General features: G+C 42.6%; 2 protein-coding genes across 2 annotated transcripts; one reads left to right on the top strand and one right to left on the bottom strand.

Moving 5' to 3' along the window:
* Positions 1–358: 358 nt before the first annotated feature.
* zgc:113425 (uncharacterized protein LOC541425 homolog) lies at positions 359–6,648 on the top strand. Its single transcript, XM_063498777.1, has 6 exons — positions 359–1,035; positions 1,304–1,363; positions 2,264–2,395; positions 3,702–3,848; positions 5,458–5,512; positions 6,160–6,648. Exons 1-6 carry the CDS (start codon positions 871–873, stop codon positions 6,267–6,269), a joined length of 669 nt encoding a protein of 222 aa, XP_063354847.1. The 5' UTR covers positions 359–870; the 3' UTR covers positions 6,270–6,648.
* Positions 6,649–6,718: 70 nt separating this feature from the next.
* On the bottom strand, positions 6,719–17,633 carry rab33ba (RAB33B, member RAS oncogene family a). The gene is made up of 2 exons (XM_063498767.1): positions 17,178–17,633; positions 6,719–10,708 (listed from the first exon to the last, which is right to left on the bottom strand). The coding sequence occupies exons 1-2, from the start codon at positions 17,397–17,399 to the stop codon at positions 10,214–10,216; spliced, it is 717 nt and encodes a 238-aa protein (XP_063354837.1). The 5' UTR covers positions 17,400–17,633; the 3' UTR covers positions 6,719–10,213.
* Between the last annotated feature and the right edge of the window lie 75 nt (positions 17,634–17,708).

Genomic DNA, 17,708 nt, shown 5'->3' with positions numbered 1-17,708 from the left:
GTTCGTGTGGATTAGGTGTAGATATCCTAACACAAAGAAAATCATGATCAAGATCTTAAAGATAACTTGTAAACCCACACTCACGCTGTACAAGAACAGCTTCTTACTGCAGCAAAACAATGTTCTGTAAACTTATCTTCTCCACAAATCTACTTGTGCAATAACCATTAACCTGACAGAGATGAGAGATGGATCAAAATGTTGTCTAAATCGGGAAAGTCTGTGGGCTCTATTGCAAGTTTTATTTCAGGGGAAAGCCTAGCTTCTTCTATGCAACGTGTCTTATCGATTTAATTGATTATCGTGGCTCAAAAATCCACACAGTTGAGATTGTTTTGCCCATCGTTGTGCAGTTTAGGAGACTAACAGGTTAGAAGCGCCAATTGGCCTAAAACCACGAAAGTCTTTGGACTGTGGAGAGCACAGACACTCCACGCCGAAAGGACCGGGCTGGATTTAAGGTCAGGCTCTTCCACAGTGGGAGTGTTAAACCTGCAGTGAGGGGTGGGGCTTGGCTGCCCACGGTCCAGACTCTGGACTCGGAAATCCCTTCCTGCTCTCCACCTGCCGCCGGGCACAGGTTAATGGATAAACTTCCTACCTGCTGAACCAACATCGAGATCTGTCGACTGCCCGGAAGATTCACTTTACCCGATAAAAGGGCCATTGGACGATAACAACAACGACGGTTAATGTTCACACACAGGTGTTGGTAACGGGACCCATGTTTCTGACACGAAAACCCAAGAAAACCGCTGCGAGCATCAAAGTAACTTCAGGTTTCCACCGTAACACAGCTCCACTTTTCTTCTGACCAGAGTTGGCACACGAAGGACTTCAGGGTGCTTTGCGTCGGGTTAGCACCTGGACATGGACCGATACAGGTACTTTATTTTTAACCAGAAGGGCGTGCTCGGCCTCGGTATCCTCCAGGTGGCTTGTGCTGGTCTCTGTGTGGTCTGTGGGCTCATGGACGCTGTTTTTCGCAAGGACACTCCGCTGAGTACCACCAGGACGCCGCTGTGGGGAGGACTGGTGAGACTAACGGGCATTCAGTATAACACAAACCCATACGGACACCTGACTGTTCGGGTATAAGGGAAACTAAACGCGTTTCGTCACTTAGATCTCCCGCTAGGATCCTTGTTTTGTCATCACTTTTCTTTATACTAAGCACTGTTTTCACCAAAGCTTTAGGCAACGAGTCTAGCGTTCTCTCCGTGAGAAATACACGGAGGATTTCCGCATGAACAGTCTGTTAAAGACTTTCTCCCTGCATTTTAAACTGTGTCACTTTCTTTAGATCATGGCCTCTCCAGGTGTGCTGGCGCTGTTTGCCTCCCAGAGGAAGAACCCAGTACTGGTCAGTGTGATGGTTGCCATTTATTCTTGACTGATAATGACATCAGCAGTACTTTTAGAATGAACATGTCTGTTTCTCTGAAAAACAAACAAACAAAAATAGTAAGTAACTCAACTAACAAGAAAATAAAAATAAAAAAAATTCCGCAAAGTAGGAGGAGTAAATTCAGAGTTGGGATCATAATCTAAACACAATGTAATGAATAAACGCAGGTATTGGTGCATCCCTCACATTCACATTAAAGGCCAGCTGTGCACCTTTGCTGAACTAATCTGTTATTTGATGCCTGGCCACAGTTTTTATGTTTGTCCCCCACACACTGCACTCTGAATAAGAACATTACAGCCAGTGAAACTTCACACAGATACAAGTGTGTGACGGGTGTTACTTCAGCAGCCCTGTCACAAGAAATAACCGTTTAAGGACCCCTGGTTAAAACTTGGATTTGGGCCTTTCCTCACCTCCCAACCTGCTAATGTTTACATATTAAATCTGCCACTAGCAGGTTCCTGTTCAGTCCATCATCAGGGCTTTGGACTAAAAATAAATTATTTGGATTATGATGGTCAAGGATGCAAAGGACCAGGCGAGGTAGAGGCAGATGATCCAGTGTGGAAGAATAAAGTTTATGATGTACTTAATTTATTTTCCTTTTCAGACAACATGTTCTCTAATCTAACTCTAACAAACTGATACCCCACCCTACACCTAATTCTAAACCAATACAAAAGTCATACAGCTCTTTGGAGCGGTGTAAGAACCGGCCAGACTGTATTCACTTTCTAAAAATGTCCTTTCTCCAATGGTTTGAAACTCAAACTGGGCTTCATTAAAAGATAGTCGTACACACATATGCACAGAGTCCTCTTTCTTTGGCTGACCTTGTGTGTCTGTCCTCAGGTGAGTGTGATGGTGGTGGCCTCAGGCCTGTCTGTTTTGGCTGCAATCATCATATCAAGTTACTCCTGTCTGACCCTCACCTATGGGCAGGAGGATAAAGAGGTCTTCCATCACCACAACAGTCCTCAAGTGGTAACCAGCACACACACACAATCACTGTTTTAATCAGTGACTCGTTTCTTGACAAAGTCAGTTGTAGTAAATAAGACCTGGTTGCATTTCATCAAGAACTAACAGGTCCTGCTGTTGTGAATGACCAGCTTGATGTGCTTTTACACCACGAGTTTCAGGAACTTTAACTTCTCAAGATCATCTGCAGTGGTTGAAACATTCAGGAAAATACATTTGATCCCTGTCTGCTCCAGTCTGCATGCCAAATATCCTTTGGGAAGATACTGACCCCAAGTTGCTCTCCAGTACATCCACCGGAGTATGAATGTGTGTGAATGTTAGATAAGAAGTGCTTGTGCGAATGGGTGAATGAGGCAAGTTGTGTGAAGTGCTCAGAGTAGAAAGTGTTATAGGAACCGGTCCATTTATCATGTTCCTTATCCGAGGTCTCAAATTATTTTAGATTTGACACTGGTCACCTGCATCTCCTGCACAGTTACTTGTGCAGGAACCTAGCATAACCTTTCTGATTGTCCTGACACATTAATGTTGTTCAGCAAACAAACAAATCAAATTCCAATGTTTTGGGTTTTTATTTGTTGTTTTTCTGTTCCTCGGAGTGGGTCGATGATTTACATATTTACCAGCAGCTCATGTTAGCAAGCCTTTAAGCTCACATCTCTGGTCTGTTAGTGTGGTTTCCAACAATGTCAGAGGCGCCCTATTGGACAGGGAAAGCTTGCTATGTGTTCTCCTGATATGATATTGACTCACATCAGCAGCACTTGTGGCCAGCTGTTTCACAATAGTGCAAACATTAGGATGAAGCATTGATGTGTGAGCTGGTGTTGCTGCTAAGGATGTGGGACGTCAGTGCTGCCTGTCTGTCACATCCTGATGTTTTTTATGTGCCCTCCGTGTACGACTCTATATATGCAGACTTATCCACAGTTCATGGAAGTTGATTACACACAAACATGTCTTGTGGCTTTCCAGGTTTTTTTTGGTAGTTTGCTGAAATGTGTAACAAACATGTCCAACACATGGAGGGATAATTAAATGAGCAGCTTTTTGGTTTCTGTGCTGGTGTTTTTGCAGCACTAAGCTGTTTCCACACAGCAGTGCTGTCACAGTGGCGTGCAGTTCACCTCTACTTGTTTTATTATTTCAAAGTTCCTCCTCAGGAGAATATCAGATGTGTCCGTATATATCAATAGCTTTGGCTCTAGTGGAAGATTATTTGATATAATTTCACTCTGATCTCCCCCCATATTTCTTTATTACACACACTCTTTATGGCTGTAACATTGTTCGTCTCCCTGCACAGACGTTTGTGCTTCATCGGATGGTGAAAGGCGCCAATGCCACCATCCTGCTAACCTGTGCCATCAGCCTGGTTTTCTCCTCCGTCATCGGCTACATGGGCTGTCGCAGCATCCCCTTGTGTGCCTGCTATGACGCCAGAACTGGACTGGTAAGGACAGCATAGTAAAAAATCATAACATGTTTTCATCTCAAATTATTTATTTAGAATGAATAAAAAACACGTAAAGATCAAATTTACTCTAATGTACTGTAATTGTAAGGAACACTGCCTCTCGCAAGAACAAGAACCCTGAAAGTCACGATTTCATTTGATTAAAGCAACATGATAACCCTCGCATTAAAAATATGAGTAACAGTGTTTTGACTCTGGTTTTTAAACTAAAGAAAAACATGAACATATAACACGTGCAGAATGTTTTTATGTTGCAAACATACTTGGACAAAGAAACAGGTCAGGACTAAATGTGTTTGGCACACAGATTTAAACAAACAAAAAAAGAAGCTACCTATGGTTGTTTTCGTAGGATTGTCTACATTCACTAAGGAGCTGCTAACATTAGCCTAAAACATTAGTTACAGCTTGCTAGTACCAGCATAGCTCTGCATATTTCCAGACTAGATGTTGCAGATTTTGGTCCGTACTGACAGTTGCAGCAGTTGCTATAGATTTGCCATTTGCACATCCCTGACACAAATCTCCCACTTTGCCACATCCCTGTAATGGACTGAGGTGTGGTGACTGTGGAGGTGATTTGAGTGCAGTGAACTCAGTGTTACGTTCGGGACAGCTGTTTGAGATGAGCCTTGTGACGCTGTGCAGCCATCAGAAGATGAGCACACTGAAAGACGACATGGTCAGCTTCATTTATAACGAGTCTCCAAACGTGTCTCCACCATTACAAGTGCCACCAGCATCCTGAGGTGCTGCTGAAAGCCAGGATGGAGCCGTGCGTCTGAGCCTACCATCTGAACGCTGCAGCAGAAATTGAGACCATCAGAGCACAGTTGATAAGATTTTGGTGAGTCACTGTGACCTGATCGGCTCACAGGAGTAGCACCCAACGCCATCTTCTGCTTTAGCCCATTTGATTCAAAGTTCAACAAGGCCGTGCTTTCTGAGATTCTCTCCTCCACACCTTGGTCATAACGGGTGCTTATTTGAGTTCACGTTGCATCAGTATCAGATTGAAATAGTCTGGCTCTGATCTCTGGGATCAACAAGGAAGTGCAGCACGCTATACATTTACATCAAAAGGGCTTTGAACAGGTGTACCTAATGAAGCGGTGATCGTAAATGTTGATAGGAAAATGGCCCAGCTGTTTGAGCTGCTTTATTGATTGTGCGACGTCAACAAGTGCTCTCTGATTAGTTTAACGTCTCATTACAAAGTCCTGCGAATTTCCTAACTGTGGGACTAATAAAGCCTATCTTATCTTATGTGTCTTATGATTATTTTCAAAATGATGGTTCCAGTTGGAGTAAACAAGGCAATTAAGGCCAGATATGATTAAGGGGTGGGTGTTGTGGTTGTCAGGTTGCTGCCATATGAGTCCAGTGTGTCTTCATTCTTAGTTGGGTCCACCCCTTGGTTCTCATGTCCAGTTTCATAAAACCAAGCTGGTGATGTCTTTAAAAAAAACAAAAAAACTTTACTAACCAGTGTGACATAATCACAGTGGGGGTTCTTATGAGGCCACACCTGGATGTTCTGTTTTCACTTCACTCTGTTCACTTTGTGTCGTGTGTGTGTTTTCAGGAGAGCCTGGTTCCTCAGTGTGATCCCGGGGACACTGAGATGTGCACCTTGCAGAGTAAGTTTTAAATGTTAAATGTCAGTCGAAAACTGGTCCTCCCGTGGATCCCGTGTTAGGAAATTGTCTCAATAATATTCAAGGTAAACCCAGCATATAAAGTTTAATATGGTGGATTTAGGTTAAGTAAAGTGTGTGTTGGTATTTTTCCTGAGTAGTGTCTGAAATTTCTTTCTTTGTTATCATTGTTTGGTGATAATCTCACCATGAAGCCTCTGACAGAGAATGAGACAATCATGTACAATGAAGCAGCAGGTTCAAAGTTCACGGGGCATCCACATTAGTGTGCTGCTCTGTCAAGTTTGTGTAGCAGTGTGCCTGATTGGTCTCTAGTGCTAAAAGGAAGTAGCATGAGCACTCTTCCTCTGAAACATATTCATTAATCTATTTTCTTGTACTTGTCAAATGAAGCATTGTGGGAGGGGCTTAAGTCTAATCTGCAAAACAACAGCATCCTTTTTATGATGCCAAACAACATAGGCTGAGCGGGCCACCATTATGATCCAGAGACTTCTAATAAACGTCCCACCACTTAGCTAGTCGTGCCTTTACGCACCACAAACTCAGGGGACGTAAGTCTCGCCCGTGTTTGTTTTTTGTTGTCCAACTCTCAGCAGTCCTGTAATGAAGTTCTCATATGTGTCCAGCAGGAGGAGACAACAGGGTGTTTAACTCTCCAGCTCAAACAACTCACAAAGACGATCCAGAAGAAGAGGAGGGTTCCTCCAACCTGCCCCCATACAGCAGACTGACCTGAGACGCATGCCTGTTGGGGACGTCATACTCCTGCTTGCTTCCTTCTGACTGCAGGTTCATTATATTTAAAGATAAAGTCTATGGGTTTACTTCTGAGCACAGACAGAGGAGGAATTACATAATTCAAGTGAAGCTCAAGATGCCAAGTCTTGAAAAACTGGACTTTTTACAGATCTGTTGGAGAGACACGAATTGTCGTGCTGTGGCAGTGTCTTTTGGTTAATGGCCTCACAATTCTACAGTCAGACTCATTTAAACTTGCCAAAGCCTGAATACCTGTGTGTGCATCGTGTCAGTACTTTCATGTTTAATTGTTTTTATGCTGTGTGAATGACTTTTGCTCTGACTTAATATATTTAATATGTATGCATTAAATAAAAACTGGACTGAACTGTTGGAGAGCTGAAACATTGTGGGCAGTTTATTGCACATAAAACCACTGCCAGGATCTACCTTTTTCTCCACCAGTTTAATGGATTTAATTCATTCATTTCTTCCGGCCCATTTACAGTAAGATATACAGCAATCCTGTCTTGCATCTTTAAAGAACAAAAGTAAACCAAAGGAAGTTACAGTAGAGCCCAGTGTGAAGGCGGACTTGGAATGAAAACAAAGGACACTTTGCGAACAGAAAAAAGCAGCAGCCGAACCCACAACAATTAAAACCCACACAGCGCCCACCCTCCATTCCAGTCACATCGCTGACAGGCTCCACAGATGCTTGGGCTGTGAACAGGAAGTCCTGAGAGAAAGCGGCGTTTTCATTTACTGTCTGTGTATTAAGACGACGTAAGCAAAACCTGTAGGTGATCAGCAGAATAGCCACAGGACCAGCTGTGGTCAGACATGCACAAACTGACACAAAGCCACAAAATTACTCTATGGACACCAGCCAAGGGGCCGTCGCTGCTTGTGGAGGGAAAGATGGCATTTATTGTAGAATGCTGCCAGACATGCTTAGTATTATATCACAAGCTTATGTGTAATCTAAGTAGCGGATGTAGACATCACTCCACATGTTAAGACACCTGAGCGACACACTATGAAGTAGGGAAATCCAAGGTCAGTGCAATGTCTACAATAACAATTTGCCTGATAGTTACTTTTCCCTTTTTTGTAAAGAAAAAACTATTTAAAAATTGAGAGTCCCAGGTATTTAACCCTTTGATGAACTGTCCTCTTGGAGGTGGTTTCAGAGTAGATTCACACCTCTAGGTCACGCTAGCCAAGGTGTCAATCCTTCATCAGGTGTTTCCCCCTCCCCACCATCCTGTGAGTTGTTATGGTCACACAGACAAACATGTGAGTGAGGGCTTAATGATCTGGGAGGGGATCTGAAGAATGCATCTTGGGTGGATGGCTGGCGTCTTAGGCCACCACCACCACCTTGATACATACTTACTAGAAAGCTTTTACTTTTGAATGAGAGGCATTTGTTTTAATCATCTGATTGGCCAGCTATGCAGAATTGTACCCTACACATAAAAAGAAGCAGGCAAACAAAAAGTTTTAACCAGTATTTCCCTTAAAGGTTCCCTTTTGACTGAGCACATTCCTTATATGTCATTGCTCCTGAATTACAGACAACATTAGGAATTGGAAAAGCAATAGCGCCATATTTTTGTGGGGCATCTTAGAACATTAGCATAAATCTAAAATGTTTCAAAAAGCCAAAGGTGTTTTCAAGATTTATCGATATCTTAATAAAATTTGTCAGCAAATCATTTTAGCATCCCCACTGCTTAGCTCCTGTTACATTTTATATTCCTGACAACTTTTGCAATGCCATTTAACCACTTCTTAGCTAAACCACAATCTCAGTGTTCATCAGCAGGGTATTTACTCCCAGTTTTTATGTTATAGTAAAACTACAGATCTTGTTTCAGGAAGCAAATCCATTCAAAAACAAAAACCTGGAGAAAAGAGAGTGAAACGATGCTAGCTCTTTTCAGACTGTTTCCTGTGGTACTCTATTGCAGTATATAAAGGTTCATTTGAAGGCCTAATAATAACAACTGCTGCACACAGACTGTACATACATAGAAAACACCTTACCAGTTCCTCCCACTGTTCAGAAGTGAAACAAAAACAGAGGAAATTAGCAAACTAGATTAGCAGCTAGATGGTAGCCACGATTTCCTGGATATTTTAGCTCCAATTATGAGGAGCTATATTAAGGCCTAACATGAAAAAGACTTGATCATTTATTTCTTTCCAATTTTTCCATCCTCACCTTTTATTGGCACAATTTTTCAGTAAAGGTGTGAAAGATAATACCGTTCGTTAACTGTCCGCTAATGCTAATGCTACGTCTACAAACAATTTATTAGCAAAGATTTTGCTCAAAAAACAAATTTGAGTTGTCTCGTAATTATGTGGATGTTTTTGTGCTTTCCTGGGACATTTATCAGGACATTAAGTACCAAGTATATCTACTGGTAGCTGTGTTTAGCAATGACTGTACATGCACTGAAAACACCTTAGCAGTTTCCCCCACTGTTCGGAGGAACAGTGGGAAGTGGATTAATATCGTTTTCTCTGAAACAGCTTCAGCTGTAAAAACAAAAGTGAGCTGAAACAGAAGTGAGTGGTTCACTAGGTGTGATGCCAGTAGCAGACATCACGGCATGAACTTGATGTTAAATCTTTTTTGTTTGGCTGAATTGCATTATTTGTTAAAGACTTTATAGTCAGTCCTTCTTTAAACCTTCAACTGATGCAAATGCATCGGCATAATAATAAAGTTCATATAGTGGGAGGAAAAAGAAAGGTTGTCCATAACTCAATAAATCAGCCCAAAACTGAGTGGACAAAACTCCACTTTTTCTATAAAAAGTCAATAATGTGGATATTGTTCCCTCCATGCATTTCATTCCAATTTAGTATTTCAGTGAACTCGTTATGACTAAGTTACACACAGAATATTAATATAAGTGGACTTCCATTGGCAATTTTTTAATCACTGGAGTAAAAGCAACAGGATTTAAAGGCACCCTGTAAAGTTTTCAACTCATAGTAGTAGCCGCTGTTTTTAACAGTCTGCACAGCCTGCTAGCACGCGCCTGTTTCTGGTTCTTATAATTAACTTTAGCATTAATGGTGATAACAAGCTAAGAAAGCAAGCAGTTCAGCAAAAACACCCTCAGCTTATGGAGGGCGACCAATCAGAAGAAAGTGTATGAACAGAGGGGATACACTGGAAATTCAAAGTCCCAGGAATAAAGAATTAAATGTAGTGTTACTTGAGCAAAGTTAGTCTGATGGTGTCCCAGAATAGAAACATAGACCGTGGACTGGGAAGACCAGATCCCATGTGAAATATTCAGAATACTGCTTCTGCATATTCGCACTCAACATAAACAAAGAGTGAAAATACTATTTAGATGCAAACTTCACAGGGAGCCTTTAATGAGACAACTAAAACCAGCCACCTGCAGAGTATTACACCCACGGGGTGGGCAGAGATAACCAACACCTTTAAGATAATGCAGTCTACAAACATTATAATACCACAGTGACACCGCTCTTCTAACATACAGTCTAATTAAATGGCATGTAGTGCATTACTTTGTAAAGTGCTCTGTTATTTTGACCCTACATATCTGCCTCTGCTGAAGGAGTTAAAAGAATAATTACTGATTTAATATCAGATTTTTGGCCCCAGTTTTCCAATCATTCATTGGCACAGTTCATTTCCATGAACCCTGCCAATCCCAGACAGTCACATACTGCCTCAAATGGTTATAAGTCAGTTAAGCACAAGCAGTGAACTAATATATCCTCTACTGGAAACATTCGTCTGTGTTTTTCTGATTGTGAAGCCATTTTTAAGAACAATTTTCTCTTTTTTGACATCCGTTCTTTGCTCTGCCCCGTCTGCCTCCAACCTCATCGGCCATCAGCCGCCTTGGGCCGAGCTCGTCTCCTTCTATCCTCTCCGTTAGCTCAGCAGCTGGTGCAGCCCCAGCTCCTGGTCCCGTCCCCCCCATCATCCCGCCCCCTGTTTAGGTTGATGGTTCCCCCTGATGCCTCAGGGGGCTGACTGAGCACCAGGGGCTTCTGAGACTTTAGCTTATGGGCGACTGTCATGAAAATAGCCTCGACATGGTCACTATTTCCATAGTTTCCGTCTCCTTGGCTGTTGGGATTCTTTGCAGATGTCTCAAACAGCGGCATGGAGTGGGCGTCTGCGAACTGTTGAGCCAAGTCCGTGTTCACTTGCACGGAGTCTTGGAGGTCACACTTGTTTCCGACTAAGATCCTGGGTACCTCTGTGCCCAGTGCGTGCTGTTTGCACTCTTCGATCCAGGCAGGGAGGCTGTGGAAGCTGGCAGCGTTGGTGATGTCATAGACAAAGACAACAGCGTGCACGTTGCGATAGTAGTGCTGCACCATGGACTTCCTGAAACGCTCCTGGCCTGCAGTGTCCCACAGCTGGATCTGTACGAGACAATACAGAAGTGAAATACTGCCAGAAGACAAGCAGTGATGTCATTTACTCACAAATTACATTCATTATTATAATAAGATTATTATTATTATACCGTTTTTCTGATCTTACTGACTGCTCCAAGTGGTTTTAGTTAGAACAGTCCAAACTAGTACTGTGTTTTTATCCATATTATTGTGTCACTAAGTTCTACTGTCAGCCAGAAACCATTACAAACACAACACTGACACACTGTTTCTACACTGTTGCAGGTCTCATGATCTGTGCATCAGTATTAGAGATTAGGGAAGAGTCAGTTAGTCTTGAAATGTGGCTGTCATTGTTAATGGGCAGATTATTCATATTTTAATAATGCCAGTTAACTGAATTAGCTGCCAACTGGAGATACCACAGCAGCTGTTCTAATTGTATTATTTCCTATGATGACGTATGTGTTGCTGGCACTGTAGTGCAGTGCCTGCAATCGTGCAGCCACAACAAATGAAGCCCTTTACGATTACATTTATGCAACACAGAAACCCAAATGTCTGTGCAGATCATTGATGCAGCTAGTTCATTAACTGAAATACCTGAACTCCACCCTCTGGTCTAAATATGTTCAAAGTTCTTTCTCTTATAAAGACCCCCCCCCCCCCCCCCCCCCCAAAAAAAAAAAGTCAGATTAAGTGGTACATTGTTCTAAAGTGAGCGCAGTGGAATAGGCGAGGTTAAACATTGGCCACACAAACATACATTTGAGTGGATTTAGGAGCCATTTGGAAATTAAAATCTTTGACAATCAAGTCATGATTTAAATGTTGTAGAAATGAGTGGCACTTTGTAAATATTACTGAAAACAGATTAGCTAGCAACAGCAACCTTTCCTTCTTTACAGGCTCACAACTGTACAGAAAAAATCAACATGGTGTGGACCAAACTGTTGAGGCAGTAGAGTAGAGTGCAGTAAAAAAATTAGAATCACAATTGACAGGGTTTTCCATTAGCTGGTACTACCTGGTACAAGATACCTTTTTAGTACCTTCTTGGTTGGGGTTCCATGCCAGCCAGGTGGTCTGAAAATGTGACGTCAACAGACTGCATACCAAATATTGGCTAGTCAGTGGCACCACTTCTAAAACCAGATCAAACTGAGGTTATTGTACTTGCTCCTACAAAATCTTAGAAATATGGTATCTAACCAGATTCTTACTCTGGATGGCATTACCTTGGCCTCCAATAACACTGTGAGGAACCTTGGAGTCATTTTTACCAGGACATGTCCTTCAAACAAATATGTAGGACTGCTTTCTTCCATGTGTGTAATATGTGCACCAATATCTCTAAAATCAGAAATATCCTGTCTCAGAGTGATGCTGAAAAACTAGTTCATGCATTCATTACTTCCAAGCTGGACGACTGTAATTCATTATTATCAGGAAGTCCTAAAAACGCCCTGAAAAGCCTTCAGTTAATCCAAAATGCTGCAGCAAGAGTCCTGACAGGGACTAGAAAGAGAGAGCAGATTTCTCCTGTATTGGCTTCCCTTCATTGGCTTCCTGTTAAATCCAGAATTGAATTGATCCTGCTCCTCACATACAAGGTCTTAAATAATCAGGCCCCATCTTATCTTAATGACCTTATAGTAGAGTTGGATGTGTCGAGACTGGTCTTGGTCTCGAGAAAACTTTTACATGGTCTTGGTCTCGCTGTCTCAGTCTTGCTGTCTCAGATCGACATAGTGGTCGGGAGATTTGGAGTCAACAGTATCCATGACACACAACGTAACATTCGATAATGTGTCATGTGCAAAAGCATCAGCTCTAAGAGCCGTGCTTAGAGAGTGCTTTGTAGTGAATCAGAAGAGTTGACTCCCATAAAGCGAAAGCCGGCTCCTCACTTAATTTTCTCTCGCTGCTCAGCTCTCACAGAGTGGCTCAGCTATGCTCCAATCCCTCCATATTGTGGCCAATCACATGCGAGGATATAGGATAATATCATTATGTGAAAAACAGAGAGGGTGAGAGACGCGACAGTCAAGTGGAGCGTGCGTTTGTCCTCTCAGTAAGTGTCTGTCTTGGTATTGCTTGGTCAAGGCTGCTGAGGAGGAGTGGACGCTGGCGCGTTTGGCTGCCGCTGCTCCCCTCTGTATACAGTAGTAGTATACAGTCTATACTTACTGCTTAGTATAGTTACAAAAGTTTATTTTTATTCTCTGAACCTACTGTCTGCCAGGTAAAGTGGTTCCCTGCCTGACCTGTTTGGCCGGTGTGCTTTGGACACATTTACTGTCAGCTGTTAGCATCAGCTGTTAGCACCAGCTGTCAGCATCAGCTGCTAGCCGCTGCGCTGTCTTCGGATAGGCGGTATTACATCATGACTACTGCTAAGGTGCTGCTCTTCCGGGCTCTTCTCGCTGGGTTTGTTCTGCAGTCCATATTCCGGCCCGTCTCCTCCACGCTGAGGTACTCGACATCACAGCTACTCTTTCTGCGCTTCCAGCACCTCTCGACCTTTCCGCCGGCTTCACTGCTACACCCTGGCATCGCCTGGCGCCCGCGTCGAAAGTATGTCCACCGCGGATCCAGACGGAATTACAGGATCGACAGCAGGAATTCGATACCATCCCTGTGGTCATCTCACCGCCGCTCCGCTAGGAAGTCTGGTGGACGGACTGCTGACCCTAGTGTGCTTGCTAGCCCTGCCCAGTCGGATTGCAAAGATTGCGGCGACTATCCCGTTTCCGTCGGATTGCTTAATGTCCGATCCCTCTCCAGCAAGGGACCTCTTGTTTATGATCTTCTTAATGATCATAACCTGGACTTTCTATGTCTGACGGAGACCTGGCAGCGTCCAAATGATTTCGCCGATCTCAAACTGACCACTCCGCCTGGATTTGTTTACACCTGCCAGCCCCGTGTGTCGGGACGTGGGGGTGGCCTTGCGATCCTGTACAACAGCAAGTATAAGGTATCCTCTCTTTCTGCTCCTGCCTACTCCTCGTTCGAATCCATGCTGATTCAAATTAATGGACCAACTCCCACAGTATTAGTTGCTGTTTACCGTCCACCTAAAATCAACTCTGACTTTTTAACTGATTTTTCTAACTTTCTCACTGAAATCCTACTCTTATCTCCAAATATACTACTGCTGGGCGATTTTAACATCCACATGGACAACACATCAAATTCAGTCACAAGAGATTTTATATCCTGTCTGGACAATTTTGGCTTACACCAATATATGGACGTGCCCACACACTCCAAAGGACACATTTTGGATCTTGTTTGCTGTATTGGTGTCACCCCTAAGAATTGTGCTGTATTGGACATGCCTTTTTCAGACCATAAATTAGTTTTATTCAATACTAGTCTCCCACTATACAAAAATAAACAAAACCGCTCAATTACTTTTAGAAATATTAGGGGCATTGATCTATCAGCTCTTTCCCATGGCATTAATAATTTACCTACCATTGATGCCTCAGCTTCCATAGACGACCTGGTATCTCACTATAACAATGAACTTATCAACCTCTTAGATACCTTGGCTCCCCAAAAAACTCGAACTGTTTCATTCTCTCGCTCTGCGCCATGGTACTCATCTGAACTTCGCCAGCTTAAAGCTACTGGACGCCGCCTGGAACGTCTCTCCAGGAAAACAGGACTTACTATTCACAAGGACATGTATCTCAGTCATATACAACACTATAAAGAAGCTATTCATCATGCTAAATCTGCTTACTACTCCTCTGTTATTGAATCCGCACTTTGTTTTCTACATTGCATAATATTGTTAAACCCCCAGATACCTTTGCCATACATACACACTCTGCCGCAGTTTGCAACGAATTTATGGACTTTTTTTACACCAAGATTGAGAATCTTCATCAACAATTGCCCTTGTCCTGTGAAATGGTCAATTGTTCTATCTGCATTTTTTGTCCTTCTCCGCTGTCATCCTCTCTATCCAATTTTGAACTTCCCACAATAACTCAGCTATCTTCCATAATTACTAACTTAAAGTCATCATCGTGTAAACTTGATCCACTGCCAACAAATCTTGTTAAACTCTCATTCCCGTCTCTTGCCCCACTGATTGCTAATATCGTACACTCTTCTCTTATATCTGGTTCTGTTCCTTCTTCTCTTAAAACTGCAATAATAACTCCAATACTGAAAAAGAATGGTTCAGATCCCTCCAATCTAAATAATTTCAGGCCAATTTCAAATCTCCCTTTCCTAGCAAAAATTCTTGTAAAGATAGTGGCTGCACAGGTTCATCGTCATCTTACTGGAAATAACTTGTACAAACAGTTTCAGTCTGGCTTCCGTTCATGTCACAGTACAGAAACAGCTCTAGTAAAAATCACCAATGATCTTTTGCTTGCAGCTGATTCTGGACTTATATCCATCCTCATTCTCCTTGACCTTACAGCAGCTTTTGATACTATCTCCCACCGCATCCTCCTTCACAGATTAGCATCTATTGGCATCAATGGTACAGCACTCACCTGGTTTACTTCTTATCTCTCTGGCCGCTCACAGTTTGTTCAATTACTCCCTCACAGATCAGTATCTACTCCAGTTAATTCCGGTGTACCCCAAGGCTCTGTCCTGGGTCCTTTACTTTTTATCATCTATCTCCTACCCCTAGGTAATATTTTTAGGAAGCATAACATCCAGTTTCACTGCTACGCAGATGACACCCAGCTCTACCTATCCTCCAAACCCACAGCTACTCTCCCACCTACATCCATTTCTGACTGTTTAAGTGAAATCAAGGTCTGGTTTACTCACAACTTTCTTAAACTTAATGGCAATAAAACAGAATTCATTTTAATAGGCACCAGATCAAAACTGACTACAGTTCCAACCAGTCTTTCGTTATCCATCGATAACTCTGTTGTCACGCCCTCCCCTCAGGTTAAGAGTCTTGGTGTCATCCTCGATAGCACTCTGTCCTTCACAGCACATATAAATAATATCACTCGGTCTTCCTACTTTCATCTCCGTAATATTAACCGTCTTCGTCCCTCACTCACACCACACAGTACCGCCATACTTGTCAATGCTCTTGTCACATCTCGTCTGGATTACTGTAATTCTCTTCTCTATGGTTTACCTCATAAATCCCTCCATAAACTGCAGTTGGTTCAAAATACAGCTGCTCGTATTATTTCCAGAACTAGATCCACTGAACATAGAACAGCTGTTCTTAAACAGCTCCATTGGCTCCCAATTCACCTCCGTGTCAATTTCAAGATCCTGCTTCTCACTTTCAAAGCGCTTCATAACCTTGCCCCTCCATATCTATCCGATCTTCTCCATACATACTCACCCCTTCGTACACTCCGCTCTTCTTCAGCTTCCCTTCTGTCAGTTCCACCTGCTCGCCTGGCTACCATGGGACTCAGAGCCTTTAGTTGTTCTGCCCCTAGACTTTGCATGCACTTCCACTTGCTCTACGGACCACACACTGTCTCACCACTTTTAAATCACTACTCAAAACTCATCTGTTTAGAATTGCATACACCTGATCTGTCTTAGGCCATTTTTACCTTGCTCAGTTTTTATATTTGCTTTTATACTTTTATGACTGTTTATGTCTAAATTTTATCTTACCGTGTTTGCTATATATACATTTTTCTTATGTTTTTATGGTATTGTTTACGTGTTACTGTAAGGTGACCTTGAGGGTCTGAAAGGCGCCTATAAATAAAATGTATTACTATTATTATTATTATTATTATTATTATTATTATTATTATTATTATTATTATTATTATTGTCTTGGTCTTGGTTTAGGCGGTCTTGACTACAAGTCTACCTTATAGTAACATATATTTTTTAAACCTGGCAATGAGGCTTTATAAATAACAACAACGTGGCCCCCACGTGTGACAAATAGCCATAGACTAAGCAATAGGTATATCATTGCTCAACATCCTCCATTGTTGTGGTGTTCACAACAAATGACATCACAGGACTTTTGGCCAGTTCGTGGACGAGTTGAAAATTCCGACTTCAACTGGAAAACACTACATGATTTAAAGAAGACAGAATTTAGAAAGAAACGATAGGACGTAGGCAAGAGTACTTCAATTAGAGCTTCTGAATGTTCGTTTTCATTTAATATCGATTAAGTGCCCATGGCTGATGTCACGATGACTACGTCCATCGTTTATATACAGTCTGTAACCACTTACATACAGATGAGAACTTGTAACAAGGATTAAATAGTGCTGTTGTGACCATCCAAATTATCCTAATGACCTGCACATCAGGGTTGGTATTCAGTGAGGTCGAAGTAAAACATGTCCCAAGTACTACTGAAGGCATTTTTTACACTGATAAGACCTGCAACTAGCTGTCAATCATCATATAGCATAAACCGTTTTGTGTTGTCTTTGAACCTTGCAGTCCAGCCAAGACACCCTGAGGAACTGGATGTGTAACAATGAAGCTCCTCTGCAGTACACACCTTAATATTTTCGCCGTCAATCTCGACCAGTCTCTCCCTGAAGTCCACCCCGATCGTGGCCTCGGTCTTCTCGGGGAACTTGCCGGCACAAAAGCGGTAAGTGAGACAGGTCTTCCCGACCCCGGAGTCCCCGATCACGATGATTTTGAAGATGCGGGTCCTCGGCGGTGGAAGACTCGTCAGGGAGCTGGAGAATTCAGCTGACGACCCGCTCTCCGCCATATCACAGCGACGAGCTGGACGACACTGGGCTCAGTGTCCACTAGCTGTCAGTTATCAGGCTCCACTGCAGCTACTGCTCGGTCTGAACTCAGGCGGTTACAGGACGAAAAGAGCAGCTGCTGCGTGAGCCATCTTTAGAAAATGTCAATGTACACACTGATCTTTGTCTCTAAACGAGTGCATCCCTGTAAACACTCCTATCCGCAGCCTACCTGCGAAGACACGTTCAACGTAGTCCAAACAACGTGGCGTCTCGCGAGATTGTATTTTATGTGAGGTTCATGTCCAGTGAGAAATAATGTAAAAATG

This window comes from Pelmatolapia mariae, linkage group LG2 (genome assembly GCF_036321145.2).
Source record: "Pelmatolapia mariae isolate MD_Pm_ZW linkage group LG2, Pm_UMD_F_2, whole genome shotgun sequence".
Taxonomy (NCBI): domain Eukaryota; kingdom Metazoa; phylum Chordata; class Actinopteri; order Cichliformes; family Cichlidae; genus Pelmatolapia; species Pelmatolapia mariae.
This window is presented reverse-complemented; position numbering and strand designations above follow the sequence as displayed.